General features: G+C 41.6%; 1 protein-coding gene across 3 annotated transcripts in view; it reads left to right on the top strand.

Moving 5' to 3' along the window:
• Positions 1 to 23,046, top strand: part of SLC17A8 (solute carrier family 17 member 8) — a 67,843-nt gene that overhangs the window by 9,435 nt on the left and 35,362 nt on the right. For all 3 annotated transcript variants that reach the window (XM_084957494.1, XM_084957493.1, XM_084957492.1), the window contains one exon: positions 19,852 to 20,104. In XM_084957494.1, coding sequence (XP_084813620.1) covers positions 19,852 to 20,104 — 253 coding nt within the window. The remainder of the gene's footprint in view (positions 1 to 19,851; positions 20,105 to 23,046) is intronic.

The raw sequence follows: 23,046 nt of genomic DNA, 5'->3' as shown, positions 1-23,046 counted from the left end.
CCTAGAGGAAAAGAAGATGCATCAAAAGGGTAAGGTTGAAATAGGAAAATACCAAGGTAAGCATTCTGCTTATGCAGCAGAATGTACTTACTGGAGATGTATTGTGTGTTTAGCATTGAATTAGAAGAGATTCAGGGAGATAAGCTTTCATGTTAATTCAACAGTAATAACAAAATCAGGAACCACTTTATATGCTTATGCTTGGAGCTGAAATAATTTTTCAGAATTTTTCACTTCATTTTTTTGCTCTAAATGAAAATTACGTATTTGCAAATTGTGCAGCTTGTAATATAAACTATATAAAGGGATTCTTAATTGTACAGTTTTCAAAGAGAGATAATTACATAAGAGTATGAAGAAAGTAACTTAAAATTTAGTATTAAAGCAGGAAATCTTACATGATTAAGTGGGAAAGTGTTAAGTACTATCATTGAATTGAATGTTTTTGTCCAAAAGAAAAGACAAATCTTTTTAAAAAGTAAAATATATTATTAGAAGGAAAGTTTTCCATTAATGAATAAATTGATGTGACATTTTTAATTTGTGATTTTTTTCTTCCTTTTTTGGTATTTTAAAAAATTTTTATTTCTTTCTCTTTTTCTTTTTTTTTAATTTGTGATTTTTGAAAGAGACATAGTAAACGCCTTCCTAGGTTTCATAGGTGAATTAATAAGCAGCCCTATGTGCAAGGTAAAATGACTCCTTTAATTTCTCTGATATAAATAAATAACCCTTGATAAGATTATTATGATTATATCTAGTCTTGAGTGATAGTGCCACCTGGTATCTCCTTTTACCTTTTCTATGTATGTGTTCTCTTAAATTAAAAAACTATCATTTAAAGGACTCTTTCTAGGCACACCGAGATTCATTCCGCTTCTTGTGTTTTATAACGGGGCGGGGATGGGGAGGAGCTATTGTCAGTGTTACATTTTCTCCTGTGTCACTCTTGATGAACTTAGCAAGAAAACTGTGTTGGGCATCTTATTACTTTGGTAATTAAAAAGAAAAAGTTTTCAATCACGACTACACTGAATTATCCTGCATAGATGGAATCCTACCTCAGTGACAGCAGGATAAACCAGCCAAACATAGGAGACAATTATAATAACCTTTCCTTTTAAGAGTGTTTATCTTTCTGTCGAGCACTCCCAGGTAACATGTTATTACAGTGGAGTTCATTTGATTAAAAATGCAAAAGGAAGGCACAGTGGCTTAATTGGCATAGTCAGATGATGACAAAGGAATTCAACAAAATCAGGAATAAATACCATGACTTTGGACCATCGTCACCATTATAAAGCACCAAACTCTGTGCCTTAGTTTATAAAATACTTGACAAGAAAGTACTTAAGAGTTTTTTTTCCCCCCAACTTTAACATCTTTTTAAATTTTAATCATTTTTTTTCAATAAGGGACTTATCCTAGATGCTGGTTTACTATGTTTGATTGAATGATCCACTTGAAGATCCTTTTCTTTACTGAATTGGTTTGCTTAGGGATGTAGCAAAATTAGTAATTTCTAAGTTGTGTGACCTCAAACTCAAAATTGAGTTATGTGTCTAAGATTCTGAACAGCTTCCTCACAACTGCATGATGGAACAATAAAACACTAGCTTACAGTTCTGGAGACAGAGAATACACTAAATATATTCTAGGTGTTATCACTGTCATCATAACTGCAGAACGGCTTTAGAATAAATAAAGCCAACTTGCACCTCTTCTTTTAGTGTCCCCTAGAGAGAAATTACTGGCAGAGGAAGGAAAAAAAAAGGAATTAATTGGCTGGTGATCTAAGTTGATCTTCAGCTGTAGTGGTCTTTGAGCAGAGCTCCAGAATTCGGGCTTCTCCAGCAAAAACAGCTCGCCATGCACTTGGTGTTGACCTCACGTCTATAAGTTAATTTATAAAGTGCCTTGCCCAGAGCCTGGCATGTAATGGACATTCTCTGTCATTGATTTTACATAAAACCAGTTGACGGAATCCAATGTGAAAACAAAAAATCATAAAGAACCGTTTTCTGTTTGTGATGGGGAGAAACACTGAAAGTTAGAAATCCTGACTTTCTAACTTAGCAATCAGAATCAATCATAGGAGTTCCTGTCTTGGCACAGTGGAAACGAATCCGACTAGGAACCATGAGGTTGCGGGTTTGATCCCTGACCTTGCTCAGTGGGTTAAGGATCCAGCGTTGCCGTGAGCTGCAGTGTAGGTTGCAGATGTGGTTCAGATCCTGCGTTACTGTGGCTGTGGTATAGGCCGGCAGCAACAGCTCTGATTAGACCCCTAGCCTGGGAACCTCCATATGCCATGGGTGTGGCTCTAAAAGATCAAAAGACAAAAAAAAGAATACATCATAGATATCTAATGATGTTTAAGACAGATCATCTAAATGGAATTTTGGAGATGCTTTTTAATCATGGAGTGATTAAACACAGAGTATTCCTCATGGTTAGGGGAGTGTCAGACACACAGGGAAGCGTCTGAAGTCTACACATGGGGCTGATGACAGCCAGGCATTATTACCTTCCTGGAGAACAGTCGTTGGTAAGAAGTAGCTGAATAATTCATCAGCTAAAGGGACAAAAATATTTTAGAGGTGTAGGAAGAAAGATGATGCACTCTCTTGCAGTCCATGTTAGAAAAGATGACACAGAAAGCATGGCATCTGGAAATTAATGTCCTAAAATTGATATAAGGCTTGTTCAACTTAAATTAAAATATGGGTGTCCTCAAATTACTTACATGAAATAAATGATAATAACTAACACTTAGTATGTTCCAGGTACTATAAAGTTATTTAATTCTATTAACCAGGCCATGAAGTAGGGCTGATTTTAATCACAGTTTTGTAGATGAGAAAACTGAGGCACAGAGAAGTTAAGTAAATTGCCCATGGTTGCATAGATTATAAGAGGCTGAGCTGGATTTCAAACCAGACATTCTGTGCCCTATGCTTCTTCTCTCAACAAGTGTCTGCTCTTCCCACTTGATGTCTTGAAATTTAACAACTCACTTAGGTTTAGGAACTTACTCAGGCTGAACTTTAGCTAGTGACCTCTGGATCTTAAGGCAAGTATACTAATCAGTTATAGTATGGAAGATTTTTCCCTAAGAGAGACTGAAAGGGAGTTTGGTCTTATAAACATTCATCTCTCACCTTTAGAGAGTTGGTACCAATCCCTGTATTGAGACCATCCTTAGCATTCAGCGGTTGTGTATTGAACGTATGTACCAGGCATGTACAGTCTGCTCTGTAGACAAAGGCTGGTGTGTGACAGCCGACTCTAACATCAGGGGATCCTGGGTTCCTACTGCTGTGACATCATTTACTTTCTGCCTGTGTGACCTCAGGCAACTTGGCTCCCACCATCGCAGTCCAGATGATTCTATTGAAACAAAGGACAGATCTCTCTCCTGCTCAAAACCTCCTCTCAGTTTTCTACCTCACTCAGAGGGAAAGCTGAGTCCTTTCAATTGCCTTATGTAGGACCCTGAGAAATCTCTCTGACTTCGTCTCTGACCTTCCTTGCCTGCCTCCAGCCACACTCTGCACTCTTACTGGAACTCCCTGGATGTACTCCTGTGCTAGCTTTTGTACCCTGAAAGGTTTTCTCCCAAATAGTCCAGCGGATCATTCCCTCACTTTCTTCAAGTCTCTTCCCAAAGGTCACGTTCTCAGGGAGGACTCTCCGGACCGTCCTATTTGAAGATAAACCTCAGAGTTCTCATCATGGCTCAGTAGGTTAAGGACCTAACGTCTCCATGAGGATTCAGGTTCGATCTGTGGCCTCGCTCAGTGGGTTAAGGATCCAGGATTGCTGCAAGCTGTGGCATAGGTCACAGATGTGGCTCAGATATGGAGTTGCCATGGTTATGGTGTAGGCTGCTGTGTGGCTCCAATTTGACCCTTGGCCCAGGGACTTCCATATGCCGTGGGTGCAGTCATTTAAAAAGAAACCTTGCTTTCCCTCCTCCCACCCACTCTCTGTCCCTCTTCCCTGCTTTATTTTACCCCACCTGTCTCTCAGGTAGGGTTCCCTAAATGCAGAGCCTGAGACAGGGATTGGGATGAGTGTAGGATGTAATTTATTGAGAGGGCACTCTTTCTGGAAAAAACTGGGAGAGAGGGGGTAAAGCAGGATAGAAAAAGAGAAAAAAAAAGCAAGGACATGATGTCAGATAATGCACAGGGACCATGTCACAGTGTGGAAGCTCTGGAGCATCACTGGTACTGGGCTGTCCTTTTGAGTGAAGGGAGCAGCCTTTATGTCTCACATGGGTCAGTCATTGACTATGGGCTGCCTGGCAGGGATGGAGGTTTATGATGGAACTGCCTCGTGGCAGGCAGTTCTGCTAGACGGGAGCAGTTGCAAGCTGTTAGCAGATCCAGAGGTGTGCTGGCCTGAGAAAAGGGACCTGGGGAGTGCATGACAGCCCACTTATGGCACCACTCCAGGTCCACTCTCTTCTCCACACCCAGTTCACTCCAGGTGAACAGCTTCTTCAGGACTCTCTGATCCTAATTCCTGAGAAAACTTCAAGGGAAGAGTTGGTGGGATGCACTCCAGCTCCTACTGCTCTAGCTGGTCCCTCCTCCCCACCTGTTCTCGATTCTCCTTACTTCTGTTAACTCGCTTGGTGGGCTGATCCAGACCTCAATCCCTGGGAAGTCTAAACCATTGGTTAACACACACTTACCAGTTATGGGTGCTGTGTTTCAGTTAAACTAGTCAAGGTAGTATCAGGAGTTGTCTTAGTGAATCACCCGAGTGCCAGACTCATGCCTTCTTGCTCCTGTGAATGAGCAACAGTCCTAACTCATCCCAAGGCTCAAGACCAATATCCCTTTCCAGAGTGGTGGCCCCTGGCCTTTCTTTTAGGTCTTGGTATGAAAGAAAGGAGAGGAAGTGGACTGGGGAAGAATACTCTTGTGGTTTTGGGTATTCTCTCTTTGAAATGAATGTGAATGGCCAGAGGAATGACGTTGGGCATCCCTGTGAAACCATGACCTGACCTCACCTAGTCTCCATCTTCAGGTTCTTATTCAAAGGGGGAGGTCACTTAGGGTCAAACTGAAGGGCGAATGGCACTGCTAGTCAGATCCACTTCAAAGATGTCCTCAATTACTGAACCACAAGAAACCAAGTTATTTTTTAAAAAAAGTCATAGTGTCCTTAATCTCTGATCCTTAATGCACTATTTATTAGAAATTAGTACACAGTTTTTAAAGTCTTCAGGCTCCTCTTGACATCTCTGCCTTGTCTAAGCTTCCAAGAGCCACATTCGCAGCTCAAGAGAATCATTTTCTTGGCTGTTGCCGGGATGTTAAATCCTGTGTCATGGGGGAATGCCCCCTGTGTTAGTTTCCTAGGGCTGCTGTGACAATGTACCACAAACTGGGTGGCTTAAATTTATTCCCTCACAGTTCTGGAAGCCAGACGTCCCAAATCAAGCTGTTGGCAGGGACATGCTCCCTTGGAGAATCTGGGGAGGATCCATCTCTGCCTCTTCCTCACTTCTGGTGGTGGCTGGGAAATCCTCTCCTTCCTTGGCTTGTACACACATCACACCAATCTCCGCCTCTGTTGTCACATGGCCTTCTCCCCCTTAGCTTCTCATTACACCTGCAAAGACCCCATTTCCAAATAAGGTCACTTTCACAGGTATCGGAGTTTAGGACTTGAATTTATCCTTTGAGGAAGACATACATACATCTTTTTTGACAAGCTGTCCCTTACCCAACTTTACCACCCCTGCAGCTCCCTCAGATCCAGCACATGCAGGATCCATTCCGAGGCATACTCTCCTGCTTCCTGCTGGTCAACATTTAGGAAGGTCAACATTAGTCAGATCCTGCTCTTTTGTTGGTATGACCCATCCTCTCCATTGGCAGGCCTACCCAATATTTGCCTAAACTCACACAGTCTGGTATTTGGTCCTAATTATCAGTCTGGTGGAAAAAGAGGGAGTAGATCTTCAGCATCATCTTATAAGTCATTTGCTCCATCTGAGGCTTTTGCATAGTTTCCAAGTAAAAGGAGGAGGGACATCCATCTCCCAAAAAGAAGAGTGGCCACTTCTGCAGGTCCAGAGGGTTCAGAGGAATCTAGGGCTTTAGATGTTCAAGTGCATCTGCCCTTTAACCTGGCACTCAAAATCCTCCCGTCCCAAGCTCTCAGGGTCTCATTTCTTGTCAGGATCTCAGTCTAGGTAAGAGACCTACCTAGATTCCAAATTCCATTTTCTCTAGAGTTCTGCTACTTTTTAAAATGAAGCTTTTGTTTTGGAATAGTTTTCGACTCACAGAAAATTTACAAAGATAGTACAGAGATTTTCTATATCGCCTCATTCGGTTTCCTCTGATATTAACATCTTATATTACCACGGTGTGTTTGTCAAAACTAAGACACCAACATCAGTACATTACTAATTAAACTCCAAAACTTCATTAAAATTTCATTAGTTTTTCCATTAATGTCTTTTTTCCTGTTCTAGGATCCAGTCCAGGATACCACATTGTGCGTAGCCAGCAGGTCTGCTCTGATCTGTGGCAGTTTCTCAGCCGTTTCTTGTTTTTCTTGACTTGGACAGGCTGGAGGATGACTGGTTGGGTACTTTGTAGAATGTTTCTCAGTTCGAGTTGTCTAATATTTCTCTCATAATTAAATTAAGATTATGAGTTTTGAGGAAGAACATACAGAGGTGAACTGCCTTTCTCAGTATATCACATCAGGGGAGTACATGGTGTCAACATAACTTATCATTAAATGGTGCTAATCTTTTTTTTTTTTTTTTTTTTTTTTTTTTTTTTTTTGTCTATTTAGGGCCATACCTGTGGCATATGGAGGTTCCCAGGCTAGGGGTTTTATCAGAGCTGTAGCTGCCGGCCTACACCACAGCCACACCAATGCAGGATCTGAGCCGTGTCTATGACCTACACAACAGCTCACAGCAATGCCGGATCCTTAACCCACTGAGTGGGGCCAGGGATTGAACCTGCATCCTCATGGATACTAGTCAGGTTCATTGACCACTGAGCCATGCTGGGAACTCCAGTGGTTCTAATCTTAATTGCTTGGTTAAAGAAGTGTTTGCCCAGGTTTCTCTTTTTTCACTTTGCTATTCTTTGGAAGCAGGTGCCTAAGTCCTGCCCACACCCAGAGGGAATTCTGAAATTTTTACAATGAAGTCTTGCACCTGATTTTCAGTCCTTTCTGCCCTCCAACTGCAGGAGATGAGGGTTGCTTTAAATGGTGACAAGAAATTGACTGACGCACACTTTCTCTTAAATCGGTGATTGATTGCCTGAATCCTGTCATTTTCTCTCTTCAAAGCATCAGTGGCATTTAACAATAGCCACTCATGGAGAAATTGCTATTTCTCCCACACCTCCCAAAATACCAGAGATATTGCAGGAATCACTGCATCCCCTTCTGCCTGTATCCCAGTCCTGGTCATCACTGCTGAAAGTCTTAGCATTTGCTTTGGTACCACATACCAGGAATTACCATCAGTGTTGGGGTTCTCATTGCCAGCCAGCTAGTGAGTTACCAAACTCTAAGATCTCATTCATAGGGTCTGCTTCCTAGAACAACTATCTCTTTAAAAATTTTTTTTTTCATTAAAGTATAGCTGATTCACAATGTGGTGCCAATTTCTGTTGCACAGCAAAGTGATGCAGTCACACACACACACATTTATTTTCCTATATTGCTTTCCATCAGGTTCTGTCCCAAGAGATTGGATATAGTTCTCTGTGCTATACACTAAGGTCTCATTGCTTCTACATTCTAAATGTAATAGTTTGTGTCTTCCAATCCCAAACTCCCAGTCCATCCCACTTCCTCCCCTTTCCCCCTTGGCAGCCACAAGTTTGCTCTCTATGTTTGTGAGTCTGTTTCTGTTTTGTAGATAGGTTCATTCGTGCCATATCTTAGATTCCATATATAAGTGATATCATATGGTATTTATTTTTCTCTTTCTGACTTACTTCACTTAGTATGAGAATTTCTAGTTGCACCCATGTTGCTGCAAATGGCATTATTTCGTTCTTTGTTATGTCTAAGTAGTATTCCATTGTATATATGTACCCATCACCTTAATCCATTTATCTCTTGATAGACATTTAGGTTGTTTCCATGAAACACTTTACATGTTTCTACTTACACAAAGAAATACATAGTATCATTTGAAGTTCTTAGTTGTAATCAATGGAATCCACTCTAGCTAAAGTGGAAAGAAATTCAGCAAAGCACATTAGTAAGCTTTCAGACTCCCTGGGAGCACCAGATCTGGATGCGCTACCTGCAGTAAAAAGGCAACAGAGACGATTAGTATATCATACCACTAGATGGTTCTAGATGGAAAAAACAAAACAAAACAAAACAAAAAACCCAAATAACCCTAAAAACCAGCCACCATCAGTGCTTGCCTCTAAGTACTAATTACGACCCAGAATTCTGCCACAGAAGTCACAGAGGACCCAGCTGCCCCCACCATTGCATTTGTCACCATTTGCATCACTATTTCCTTTGCATACTGCATCCTCCTCTTGTTGCTTCCTTTGGTACCTAAATTTCACTCATGTGCTTCTGATCTGGCAGGGTCCATGTCACAGTTAACATCATAGCTACCAGAGAGCACGGGAAAAGCAGTGGCACAGGAAATATCAAGTGGCAGTTAGACTTTGGGCAGCCATATATGATGGTTGTCTAATTCTTTTTTTGTTCCTAATCTAATTTTTCTTTTCTTTTTCTTCTGAGAGAGATATTGATACAAAACCTATTTTCCTTTCCTCTTAACTTTAAGAAAAGCAACAGTGCTAGTGTAATGCTAAATGGCAACTGAGCTCAGTGTTGGGGTGACATTAGGGAGTGGTGGGGACTGCAGTAAAAAGGAGAGCCAATTACAGCCAGGAGAGAATGTGGACCTAATAATTCCAGATTTTCAGTTTTCAAAATAAACCAGATATCCAAGTGGTTTTGTTTGTTTTTGGAGCAATCTCCTGATTTTTATTTTATTTTATTTTTTTGGCCACACGTTCGGCATATGGAATTTCCTGGGCCAGGGATCAAATCCACACCACAGCAATGACCTGAGCCACAGTAATGACAACACCAGACCTAACCTACTAGTCCACCAGGGAATTCTAATCTACTGATATTTAAATTCTGGCAAGTAATCCAATTTTTTAAAAAATTTAGGTGTATTGGAGTATAGTTGACCTAACATTGTTGTACTAGTTTCAGGCACACAACAAAGTGAATCAGTCATATGTATGAATATATCATTCTTTCTTCCCATATAGATTATTACAAACTATTGAGTCCTGTGCTATATAGTAGGTACTTGTTAATCATCTGTTTCATACATTAGTGTATATATGTTATTCCCACCCTCCCAATTCCTCCCTCCCTCCAGTGGTTTCACCTATGATAATCATAAGATTGGTTTTGAAATCTGTGAGTTTGTTCCCATTTTATACATAAGTTTTTTATATCATTTTTATTAGATTCCACATATAAGTGATATCATATGATATTTGTCTTTGTCTTACTTTAGTCAGTATGATAATCTCTAGGTCCATCCATGTTGTTGCTGCAAATGCATTATTTTATTCCTTTATCACTGAGTAATGTTCTATTGTGTGTATGTACCATATCTTCTTTTTTTTTTTGTCTTTTCTAGGGCCGCTCCTGCGGCATATGGAGGTGCCCAGGCTAGGGGTCTAACTGGAGCTGGAGCTGCCGGCCTACACCAGAGCCACAGCAACGTGGGATCCGAGCCGCATCTGTGACCTATACCACAGCTCACGGCAACGCCAGATCCTTAACCCACTGAGCAAGGCCAGGGATCTAACCCGTAACCTCATGGTTCCTAGTCAGATTTGTTAACCACTGCGCCATGACGGGAACTCCATGTACCATGTCTTCTTTATTTAACTCTCTGTCAGTGGACATTTAGGTTGCTTCCATGTCTTGGCTATTGTCCATAGTGCTGCAATGAACAATGAGGTGCATGCAAATGATCTTCCCAGAAAGTACATATGCACCATACCATACAAAAAAAAGTAAGTTTATGGACCAGATATAGTCATGGGGCTGTTGGCTTTTCACCACAGTTTAGGCTTTTGGAATAAAAAAGGCCAAAGACTAAGTCTTTTCCCCTATTCTCTGTTTCATCACTCTCTGTGTAAGCACCTGTTACGTCCGGCTAAGAGGGCTCATCCTCCCTGAGTTGGACCACAGGACTGGGGTGCCCAGTGTGCCTGCCTGTGTGATCTCCCTTTTCCTCTGAGTCTCCTCCCCGGTGCACAGGTCCCAACTCCATCACTTCTCTTCCCTTCCTACCTGATTCTGCGTGGATCGTTCCTCCAACCTTGGTTGTGCAGAAGTATTTCTGTCAGTTTTCAGTGAGAATCATTCTACATGCAGATGCATTTTTGGTGTGTTCCTGGGGGGAGGTGAGTTCCATACCCTCCTACTCCACCATCTTTATCTCCTTCTTACCATTCCCTGACTAGGTAAGCTGCACTGGCTTTCTGCTTTTATGAGGGGATGAGAAATCATGAAATTCCAGGAGGAACACAGCAGAGGTTAACCCTATAAAATCTGTGAACCTATGGTTGTTACTAGGAATACCTGGTTCCTGACTTTACGAGCTTACAGTCTACTGGAAGAGGCAAATACGAACTTAAAAAAATACACAAAAATAGGTACTGTGAGAGTATCGGCTGGGTGGGAGTTGACCACGTGCATTTTGTTGTGATCCTTTGGAAACTGAAGTGCCAAGAGCCTTACTGACGAGATCTTATTTCAAATCTCAACCCAGCTTTGGGGGTTATAATTTAAGTCCTTCCTTCTTTCTTTAGAAGTTTCCATTTATTGATTATTTATCAAGTGCTTTGTAAACTTTATCTTATTTAGTGCTTACAATAGTTCTGTCCTCCATTCATGGAACTGAGGCTCAGAGAGGTTAAGTAACCTGCTCAAGTTCACATAGCATTGGACCCAGGACTGCCTGACTCCAGTGCATATTCTCTTTCTCTTTTTTCAATTGATTTTTAAATTAAATGAGTCTTTAAATTCTATAGTGCTTTACCATTTTCAAAAATTTCACATACATGATTTCGTATATCATAACATCCCTTCTTTCCCCCATCCCATATTGCCTCTCCCCTTCCTTCTCCCCACTGCTAACCACTGGTTTGTTCTCTATGTCTGTGAATCTGCTTCTTTTTTGTTTTATTCATTAGTTTGTTGTATTTTTTTAGATTCCACATGTAAGTGATATCATACAGTATTTCTCTTAATCTCCAATATTGCTTCTCTTGAACCTTTTTTTTTCCCCAAGGGGGAAGCGCTCAAAAATTTTAATGTGATTTCTGATTAGCTCTTATGGCATACGGGAAGGAGCAGTCTTGATATCTAGTCTGGGTTATGTTTTCTCTTCCCCCACTGCAATGAGGTGACTCTTGGGCAAGTTTTTTGTTGTTTTGTTTTGTTTTAAACTCTCCTGAGTTTCAGTTTCCTGCGCTAAAAGATGAGGATAAATTCTACTTCTCAAGATTGTTTTGAAGATCCTTCTCTCTCTCTGTGCCTTTGGTGTAAAAGGCGTCAATATCCTTCCATTTCCTTCCACCTTCCGGTAGAATAGCAACTCAATTATTATGTAAAAAACAATCCGAGATAAATGTGACCCTTTGGAAGGCAAATTAGAATACTCTATTAGTCTGCTTCAGTTGCCTAAGCGAAGTACCAGACTGGGTGGCATGACAACAGCAACTTATTTTCTCCCAGTTGTGGAGGCTGGAAGTCTAAAATCAAAGTGTTAGCAGGTTTGGTTTCCTCTGAGGCCTCTCTTCTTGGTTGCAGATTGCTGCCTTCTCTCTGTGTCCTCACAGGGTCGTTGCTTTGGTGACCTGCACTCCCAGTGTCTGTGTGCCAAATTCCCCACTTTTATAATGACACCAGTCATATTGGATTAGGGCCCACCCACATATGACCTCATTTAATAATTACTTCTTTAAAGGCCCACCTCCAAATACAGTCACGTTCTGAAGTACTGGGGGTTAGGACTTCAGCATATGAATAGGAGGGAGGGCAAAAGGAGCACAATTCAGCTCATAATAAATACTCAGCACAAGAGTAATTTATTTTTATTTTTTACTTTTCAGGGCTGCATGTTGGCATATGGAAGTTCCCACGCTATGGGTCAAATCAGAGCTACCGATGCTGGCCTGCACTACAGCCACAGCAATGCCATATCAGAGCCGTGTCTGCAAACTACACCACAGCTCACAGCAAAGTGGGATTCTAAAACCACTGAGTGGGGCCAGGAATCAAACCCTTGTCCTCATGGATACCAGTCAGATTCATTTCCACTGTGCTACAAGCGAACTCCACAATACATTTTTATTTATTTTTATCTTTATTTTTTGTCAAGTTTTAAATTAACTAATTAACTATTTGGCCACATGCATGGCATGCAGAGGTTCCCAGGCCAGGGACTGAACTCATGCCACAACAGTGACAACCCCAGATCCTTAACTCGGCCACCAGGGAACTCCAGGCAATAAATTTTTAAAAGTCATAAAATGATATTCACTTCTACTCATTTTGTGCTCTCTATATTAAACTCTACCTAGAAGACAAAACCAAATCTTCTCCATGATTGCTGGAACATTAGAATTGGAAATATAAGAGTTCCCTCTGTGGCTCAGTGGTTAATGAACCCGACTAGGATCAATGAGGGTGTGGGTTTGATCCCTTCTTCTTTCAGTGGGTTAAGGATCTGGCATTGCTGTGAGCTGTGGTGTAGGTCGCAGACACGGTTCGGATCCGAGTTGCTGGGGCTGTGGCATAGGCCGGCAGCTGTAGCTCCAATTCAACCCCAGCCTAGGAACCTCCATATGTGTGGTCCTAAAAAACAAAAAACAAACAAACAAACAAAAGAAAATACTATTCTATAAGTGCTTAAAGGCTTGTTAAACCTATCTTAAGTAATTAGACTCCTGGGGCCTGAATGTTTACTGGACAGTTGTGTTTGTGAACAGTGGTCTTGTCTAGTGGATAAACAGCCAGCAGCCCAGCTCAGGGACTACAGCCTATCTGTATGTGGAGAAACAGCAGTGACAGACCTCACCCTAGAAAGACTCAAGAGTCTTCGATCTAAAAGACCAACTGTAGGCCAACACCAGAAGAAAACCAAATATGGTAAGCAACTCTTATGGATAATTAAAGTCCTCCAGTTGTTTTGTTTTGTTTTGTTTAGTCATGTACCCGGCATGCACAAGTTTCTGGGCCAGGGATGGAACCTCAGCCAAAGCCATGGCAATGCCAGATCCTTAACCCACTGAACCACACAGGAAAGCCAGTCCTCCATTTTTTAAGAAAGGAGTTCCTTTTTCTCATGTATTCTTTTTTTTTTTTTTTTTTTTTATCTTTTTGCTATTTCTTTGGGCCGCTCCCGCGGCATATGGAGGTTCCCAGGCTAGGGGTCCAATCGGAGCTGTAGCCACTGGCCTGCGCCAGAGCCACAGCAATGCAGGATCCGAGCTGCGTCTGCAACCTACACCACAGCTCACGGCAACGCCGGATCCTTAACCCACTGAGCAAGGGCAGGGACCAAACCCGCAACCTCATGGTTCCTAGTCGGATTTGTTAACCACTGCACCATGACGTGAACTCCTTCTCATGTATTCTTAAAGCCCCAAACCCCTTTAAAAAAATAACTTGTCTCTGGGCATGGATGAATAGATGCTTGCCTCTGTGGGTAAGAGCTTCAAATCAGGAGTGATGCCCAAAACTCATCCATCAATTCCATTCCATTGGCTAGAGATTCATGTGTCCAGGCACATGCTGGGCCCTGGGAATAAAGATGAGGAAGAAATGGCTCCTGCCCTCATCAGGCTCACAATGGACTGGAGAGACTTTCATTCATTCATGTTCTCAAATCAACAAATATTTGCTGCACACCGACGGTGCTGATGAAAACAAATAACTAGCTCCATGTGATGAATGCATCAACAGAGGAATGTATGAAGTGCTTAGGAAACATTCAGAATGGTACAGGCCCTAACACTGAACCAATACTGACCTATTTATTGGTGGTGATACTTTTCCTCTTGGTAGTAATGGCTCATTTAATCCTAACAACTGCACTGTGAGACAAATATTACATTCATTTTACAGAGGAGGAAATGTGAGATGCAAAAAGGCCCCATTACTTGCCTGAAGTCACATAGCTAGGACGTAGGTGGCAGAGCTGGTGATCAAACCTGTGTTGTCCGACTTCCACGAAGCCTGGTTTGTTCATTATCAGGGTGAGGTGGTTTGGAATCTTCCTCTCTGAGCAACTTGGCTACACCACAAGTAAAGTCTCACCACTGTACTGTTTTTAAAACAAATCAAATCTGACTCAGTCCCCAGCCTGGTGCAAGTGAAGATTTGGGTGATTCAGGTTGCGTAAAGGACTCACACGTGACTCAGGAGCTTCCTCTAATGGTTGGCCCATGTTCGTTCCTGGTCTCATGGTCACATGATGTCTGGTGACTCAGCTGCAACTTCAGGCAAGGGAAACTGAGACCCAGTACCCAAGTCTCCTCTCCGCAGCTTCTCCCCTCCTGTTTCGAACTGGGGAATGCACTGGAAGAGGTGGCTTCAGCTAATGATCCTTCTACTTGAGGAGCCCACGCTTCCCACCTTGGGGAATATCTCTCCTTTATCACTCTTCTTCCTTCCTCTCCATCCCCCACCTCCATGCTGCTGTGTCTTCCCTCTGGAAACTCTCAGGACATCCCAGATGGCAAAAACTGGAATAGATGCATAAGAGATTTACTGAGGGAAAAGCGGAAGGGGCTGTGGAAGGCTGGGAAAGCATTCAGATGACATGCTATAGGCAGAGGAGAGTGGGAAAGAGGAAAGATTAGGTAGGAAGTGTCTCAGACTCCACCACAGTATTGGGAAATTTTGACAAGGCCAGTGGGCATCTTGGAGTGAGTCATCTGTCAGAGGAGTTGTGCCTGTTGCAGAAAAGGGTCTGCCTTAAATCCCTGCCATGCTCCATGCTTGCTGGTGAGCAGCCTGTGAGAAGTGTGGTCCTCAAGCCAAAGGCCTGGTGCACTCAGAGCACAGCCGCTGGGTCTGTCTTCAGTTAAGATCCTCAAGACCCCATAGCACCTGAAAATGTTAATCTATATTACCCTTCATCCAAAGCATCTATATGCATGTAGAGAGATGCTAAGTTTGTGGCTGGAAACAGTTTTATTAATAGCAACAATAACAGTACTTAGCATTTATTGGTAGAAAGCTCTTTTGTGGAGCAGGCACTGCACTAAATAATTTACATGTGTCATATCATTTAGTCATTAAAAAACCTTATGAGATAGCTCTGATTATTAGCCCATTTTATTTTAATTTTTAAATTCTTTTTATGGCTGCCCCTGAGGCATATGGAAATTCCCAGGCTGGGGTCAAATTGGAGCTGCAGCTGCTGGCCTCCACCACAGCCACAGCAACGTGGGATCCCACCCTTGTCTGCAACCTACACTGCAGCTTGTGGCAATGCCAGATCCTTAACCCACTGAGTGAGGCCCCGGATTGAACCCTGCATCCCTGTGTTCTTAACCTGCTGAGCCACAACAAGAGCTCCTCATTAGCCCATTTTAGAGATGGCAATGGCTGTGAACTGAATTGTATTCCCCCCAGATTTGTATGTTGACATCCTAACTCTCAGTACTACAGAATATGAGTGTATTCAGAGACAGGGTCTTTAAAGAGGTGATTAAATTAAAATGAAGTTATTAGTTTGGACCCTAATCCACATGAGTGGTGTCCTTATAGGAAGAGGAAATTTGGGCACAGAGTTACACAGAGGGAAGATGACATGAAGACACAAGAAGGTAGGTACCTACAAGCCAAGGAGAGAAGCCTCAGAAGGAATGACCCCTGTCAACACCTTAATCTTGGACTTCTGGCCTCCAGAAGTGTGAGAAAAGTTTTCTCTTGTTTAAACTACTCAGTCTATGGTAGTTTGATATGGCAGCTTTGGCAAACTAATACCAGAATATTGTGGACTGAAGTGGGCAAGTAACTTAGAGCCAAAGTTACAAAGCTGGCATGTGGGGGAAACAGCCCTCAGCACCTCTCATTCCAGAGCCCTTTCTCTTAAGTATTCTCCTCTGCTGGATGGTCCATTGTGGCTGGGCAAGGGCTACAGAATAACAGAATGCAGATAACAAAGTAACTCAGGAAGATCATGGAGACAGAACACAGCCAGGTGAGCTGGGAAACTCATATGAAAGGGAACCTGGCTGGACAGCCAGGAAAAAGGCTTCGCATCTTGCCTCCACCCTCTACTGGCTGTGGTCTTGGCCAATCCAATCTTGCTTTGTGAACTACAGTCATAATTTGTGTCAAATGGACATATTTGATTTCTTGTCTCACTGAGCTGTTCTATCCATTAAATAAGATCATTATATGAAAGTGTAGGGACAGGAAAATACAGAGGGGAATGGAATTTGCTTCATATAAATGCTAGGGTTGTTATTATATCCCTGTTTTAGTGAATAATAGTAATACTATTGTAATAATGTTTAATATTACAGCATCAGTTTTCCATGGTATTCATATTATATATATTCTGATACCAGAAATTCATGGAGAGCAAAGGGGCTGTACATAATAAACAGTCTTATGATCCAAATAACTCTTAGACGCCAATATAAATGGCAGTGAATGGCATCAATGTTCGGCCTACCAGGGTGGACTCATTAAATGGTTATGAAGATTAATTGATGTAATAAAAGTAACTGGCATATATTGAGTTTTCACCTGTGTCAAGTTGTGCTCAAAATGATCTCTGGTAATTCGCTTCTGACAGTCCTAAAAACATCCCCATGACGAAGAAATTATGATTATAATTTCTAGGATACAGATGAAAAAAAACTGAAGCCTAGAGAGGTCAACTAGGCCAAAGTCACACAGCTGAATAAGTGGAAGAGTAAACATCCAGACTAAGGGACACTGGTTCATAGATTGGACACGGATTAGAGAAGAAATGCATCCAGGATGACAGCAAGTCTTTTGCCTGAGCAACCAAAGGAACAAACTTGTCTTGGAATGGGAAAGACTCAGGATTTTTTTTTCAAGGAGAACTCAGTTTGGACATGTTAAGTTTGAGATGGCAAGCATATGTCCAAGAGGATGTCAAATAAGACTCAATATGAAAATTGGGATCTGTCGGGATATGCGGGACATCTAAAACCCAGAGATGAGTGAGGTTACTTAGTAAGTATACCTAGAAAACAAAAGAGATCTGTAAACTGAGTTCTGAGCATTCCAGTGTTTACAGGGTGAGTAAGTAAGGAATCAGTTTAAGAGACAAAACAGAAGGAGTGGTCAGGGCATTAGGAGGAACACCATGTGAATGTGGTTTTCTGAAAGGAAACAAAGTAGTCAAGGAAGAAAGAGTAATCCATAGTGCCTAGTACAGCTGATAGGGTGATTAGCTGAGGACTGGAAATAACCTTTGGGTTGGCTCCCATGGAGGGCACTGATGTCCCTAAGAAGAACAGCTTGGGTGGGCAGGTTAGGGGGGCTTGGTTGGAGTGAGTCCAAGAGAAAATGGGATAAAGGGAATTGAAGACAGTGACTTCTGAGGTTTTGTTGTTGATGTTGTTTTTAATAAAAAGAAGGTGAGAAATATTGGGGTGGCTGAAAGTGTCTTTATTTTAAATTTTAATGTGAGAGAAAGAAGAGCCTACCTGTAGACCATAGGAATGATCTAGGGGAGAGGAGAAAATGATTGATGAAATGCGAGGGTGGGGATGTCCTTGAGTAGATGAGAGGGCATGAGATCTAGTGTCCAGGGAGAGGTTGCTCTTGGATAGAAACATGGACAACCATAGAAGAAAAGGTAGAACACATCAGCATAAATGCAAGATAGGTAAGTACACTGGGACGTTCTCTTCTGATTACTTCATATTCTTGCACATTTATTAATCTGTCTCTCTGAGCTCTCAAATTGAAACTGAAAGTTCCTTTTCCTTTTTTTACGATTGCTCTTCACTTTGATTTCAACAAAACTTGCATTACCCGGTAGTTACATCTGCTTGTGTATGTGTCTTTCTTTCCCAACAGCGTAAGAGCTAAAGAAAGGCAGAGAACAGGTCACTTTCTTTATTATTCCCCAACACTTGGCACAGTGTCTGACACACAGTAGGCACTCAATAAACATCTGATGAACTGGATTAAATCCAGTATATTTGCTTCCCTCTACACGTGCTTTAACCTCACTTGCTCGAGCAATAAGAAGATACTAAGATTATCTTCTCTATGAATTGGTGGGAAAATTATTCATGTTTCGTTCTATTCTGTGAAACATATTAGCTATTAGCCAATATTTATGAAAACTTATAAGCTTTGCTTATTTTTACAAAGACTTGGACCTTAATTGGGCATCCTCAGAAGGGCTACAATATGTGAGAGCGTGCAAAGAGCTCCTTTTATAACAGATAGAGTTCAGTTTGCCCAGTTACTTTTTTTTTTTTTTTAAAAGAAGAGGGTAAATTCACTGTAAGGGACATAACATAATCTGAATTTATAGAACTCAGTGAGAAATCCCACCATCCAGTTGAAAAGTGCCTGAGGATCATAGAAGAACCACCTAAATAAGAAAGGACACACAACCAACTGATTGTATACTGTGATAGAAAATGTGAACAGACTTGTGGTTGCCAGGAAAGAGGGGGAGGGAGTGGGATGGATGGAGAGTTTGGGGTTAGTAGATGCAAACTATTACATTTAGTCTTTTGTCTTTTTTGTTGTTGTTGTTGTTGTTGTTGTTGTTGTTGTTGCTATTTCTTGGGCGGCATATGGAGGTTCCCAGGCCAGGGGTCTAATCGGAGCTGTAGCCACCGGCCTACGCCAGAGCCACAGCAACTCGGGATCCAAGCCGCGTATGCAACCTTCACCACAGCTCACGGCAACGCTGGATCGTTAACCCACTGAGCAAGGGCAGGGACTGAACCCGCAACCTCATGGTTCCTAGTCGGATTCGCTAACCACTGCGCCACAACGGGAACTCCACTATTACATTTAGAATGAATATGCAAGGAGGTCCTATTGTATAGCACAGGGAACTATATCCAGTCTCAGGGATAGACCATGATGGAAGATAATATAAGAAAGGGAATGTATACATATGTATGATTGGGTCACTTTGTTGTATGGCAGAAATTGACACAACATTTTAAATCAACTATATTTAAATAAAAGAAGGAAAAAAAAGAAAATGTATCTCCCTACCTCCTTCTAGCATTTTATTAAGACGTAGAAAAAGAAGAAGAAAGAAAAAGAATCTGCAAATGAATTTTCTACTGCATATCTAACAAGCTTCAAGTGACATTAAAATTAAGGTCAAACATAATAATGAGCTGGGTCATGTAATGTGAATGAAGTCTGTGGATACTCTCTCAGCAAGAAATTCAGTGAAGCATGTTGCTGAGGACACAAACTCTGGACCTGGGCTTCTATTCCCACAGCAGAGGACCTAAGTTTCCTCATCTAAAAAGGAAAATATAACACTATCTACATCGTGTGGTTGTTAGGAGATTAAACAAACTTAATGGCTGTGAGGGGTATAGCACAGAATCCAGAATGTCAGTGATTTTAGCCATTATAATTTCTTTTAGTAATGATGATGATGATGATGGTGGTGATAATTAGGTTAAAGGTGCAGGCTGGAACACACTCCGGGTTTCCCTTTTTTCTTGGTACACTTATTTTGTTTATTTGTTTGTTTTCTATAATCCTCGTCTTTCTTTGCCCCTTGTTTTTCCACTGTAGAAAAATTGATGGAACCAGTGAAGAAGAAGGTAACATGGAACTGAATGAAGAAGGAAGGCCTGTGCAGACATCCAGGCAGAGACCCCCACTCTGTGACTGTCACTGCTGTGGTGTCCCCAAGCGTTACATCATTGCCATCATGAGTGGGCTGGGATTCTGCATTTCCTTTGGCATTCGGTGCAATCTTGGAGTAGCCATCGTGGAAATGGTCAACAACAGCACTGTTTACGTTGATGGAAAACCAGAAATTCAGGTCAGTGTCTGTCTATGGTAGGAGTTCTTTTGGCCATAACTGAAATAATCCTTTAAATTCTTAAAATAGAAGACAGGATTGTAAAGGAAACCAGTTACTGTATTTTATTTATTTTTATTTTTTCTTTCTTTTTAAGGCTGCAGCCACAGCACATGGAAGTTCCCAAGCGAGGGGTTGAATGGGAGCTGCAGCTGCCAGCCTGTGCCATGGCCGTGGCAATGTCAGATCCTTAACCCACTGAGCAAGGCCAGGGATTGAACCCTTATCCTCATGGATATTAGCTGGGTTCATTCCACTGAGCCACAACAGGAACTCCTGTTTTTTAAATGGTAGGCCTAAGAAATATTCAGGTTATGGGAGAATAAAAGGAAAATGTATGCCCAGTGGATCCCCAAGGTATACATATTTCATTGCATTGAACACACACACACACACTGGAGTGGCTCGTGTGGAAATCCATCCATCTGCAGAGGCATGTAATAGTTTTCCAGTTCCTGCTCATATTTGGAGAAAAATTTAGATCAGAGTTTCTAAAACCAGTGCCTGGGAAATCATTGTTCTGCAGGTTGAGCTGTGAAGAAGGTGTTGCATGAAATGGGAGCCTTTGCTGTGCTGTGTCCCATGAAGATCTCCAAGAGGGGGCTGCGGTGTGTGTTGTTTTCTAGACTTGGTTGCAGAATGCTTTCTTTCATGCCACATCTATAAGCGTTACCTGAAACAGTTCCTGCCAAGCACTGGTTTGGAAAAAAATTTGATTTCAATTCATTAAAAACAAGTCTTTCGTTGGCCTGCAAGCTTTTTTTTTCTTTTTCTTTTTCTTTTCAGCTGAGAGATTGTTCTGTCAGAAGAAAAGGGCACCATGGAGCTTCTAACCATTTTCTTTTTGATGCCACAGCTGAATCTGTTCTAAAAAGATATCCTGGTTGTTTATTTTGGGGGGTGGGGGATGGGAGTCCGGAGAGGTGTGAGGGACCATGTCATGCATTTTTTTTTTTAAATAATGATTTACAGATAAATCCTAGCACCTATTTTGCAAGGTTTGTTTGTTTGTTTGTTTTTTGGCCTTTTTTGTCTTTTTAGGGCCATACCCAAGGCATATGGAGGTTCCCAGGCTAGGGGTTGAATTGGAGCTGTAGCCACCGGCCTATGCCAGAGCCCCAGCAACTCGGGATCCAAGCCACATCTGCAACCTACACCACAGATCACGGCAACACCAGAGCCTTAACCCACTGAGCAAGTCCAGAAATCGAACCTGCATCTTCATGGATGCCAGTCTTTGTTTCCGCTGAGTCATGATGGGAACTCATATTTCATAAGTTTTATGCTTCTTTCTCATTTTCAAAATGAGAAGGCTAGCTACATTTGGATTGTAAGAACCACAAGTGTATTTATGTGCGTAATAGTAAATATTACATACAGGTAAATAAAGTCTGTGTATAAACATAAATGCAATTAAACATATACTTTCATTATTTCACTTGGGGATAATAAATGTATAAATGAGACATAAACCCTATACATTTTAGAAGCTGGTACTAAAGTCTTGGTTTGGAATTTATGGTTGGTTTGCCAAATGGCATGGACAAATCATAGAATCATGCTGCAATGTTGCTTAAAATAAAATTCTTTGTTAAACTTAAAAAAAAAAGAATGATTATATATTAGCAAGATTTCAGATGTGTATTACATGTATTCATGTAGCTTTTTGTGGGTAAAGGCAACTGATTAAGCTTGTCTGCTGAGGCCTGGATTAAAATGAGATGCTTGTTTGCATTTGTTTGTTGTTTAGGTCAATAGAATTTACTTTATTATTATTATTTTATTTTGCTTTTTAGGGCCAAACCTATAGCACATGGAGGTTCCCAGGGTAGAGGTGGAGTCGGAGCTACAGCTGTAACACCGAGCCCTGACCCACTGAGCGAGGCCAGGGATCGAACTTGCATCCTCATGGACACTAGTCAGATTCATTTCTGCTGCACCACAATGGGAACTCCCGGAAAAGACATTTTGATAAACCTAAGGAACAATGCTGTGTGTGTTCTTTAGTTTCTATGGTTTTGCTTTCTGGAGAGTTAGAGAAACTGATCAAAATCTAAAATAGGCTTTACATCCTTTTCTCTGGCCTTAAAAGTTGGAGTTTAGTAGCTTTTGAAAGCTCCAATTTACAGCAGGCCATTTCTCTCTTATCCAAACAGAACAAAGTTTAGGTACCATCTGAGCATCTGAGCATCTGAGCATGTTCAACCCAATGACAAAAATCTCAGTAATTGTGTTAAGAAAGGCTCTCAGGAGTTCCCGCCATGGCACAGTGGTTACCGAATCCGACTAGGAACCATGAGGTTGCGGGTTTGGTCCCTGCCCTTGCTCAGTGGGTTAAGGATCTGGCGTTGCTGTGAGCTGTGGTGTAGGTTGCAGACGCGGCTCGGATCCCGCGTTGCTGTGGCTCTGGCGTAGGCCGGTGGCTACAGCTCCGATTCAAGCCCTAGCCTGGGAACCTCCATATGCCGCAGGGGTGGCCCAAGAAATAGCAAAAAGACAAAAAGACAAAAAAAAAAAAAAAAAAAAAAAAAAAAAGGCTCTCAATGGCTGGTATTTTTCTTTGTTTGGTTTTATGGGAGCAAAAGCAGATATTTTGCACAGAGTTATTGTGAAATCCTTATTTTCAACAGGGAGAGGGAGAGGAGTAAGATGTATGAGTAAGTAGTTCTTGCAAATAAGTGGCATATAGCCTAAGAATGGTATAAAGGATTGTTTTAGTTGAGGTGTGAATAATCATTTTTAGTTTAATAATTACAAATTTTAAAACGTGTAAATCAGAACAGTGTCGGGCATGTGGTATGCAATAAGTTACTAAAGTTTGAGAAATTTTGAAATTAGTTCTCATTACTATCAGGGAAAGTCCAAACTCCCTCTCATGAATCATGAGCCCTGGAGGGTGAAGG

Source organism: Sus scrofa, chromosome 5, assembly GCF_054392235.1.
Source record: "Sus scrofa isolate SSC_HxYL_T2T_F1_AM1 chromosome 5, Sscrofa_HxYL_maternal_Yorkshire_Landrace_v2.0, whole genome shotgun sequence".
Classification (NCBI taxonomy): Eukaryota; Metazoa; Chordata; class Mammalia; order Artiodactyla; family Suidae; genus Sus; species Sus scrofa.
This window is presented reverse-complemented; position numbering and strand designations above follow the sequence as displayed.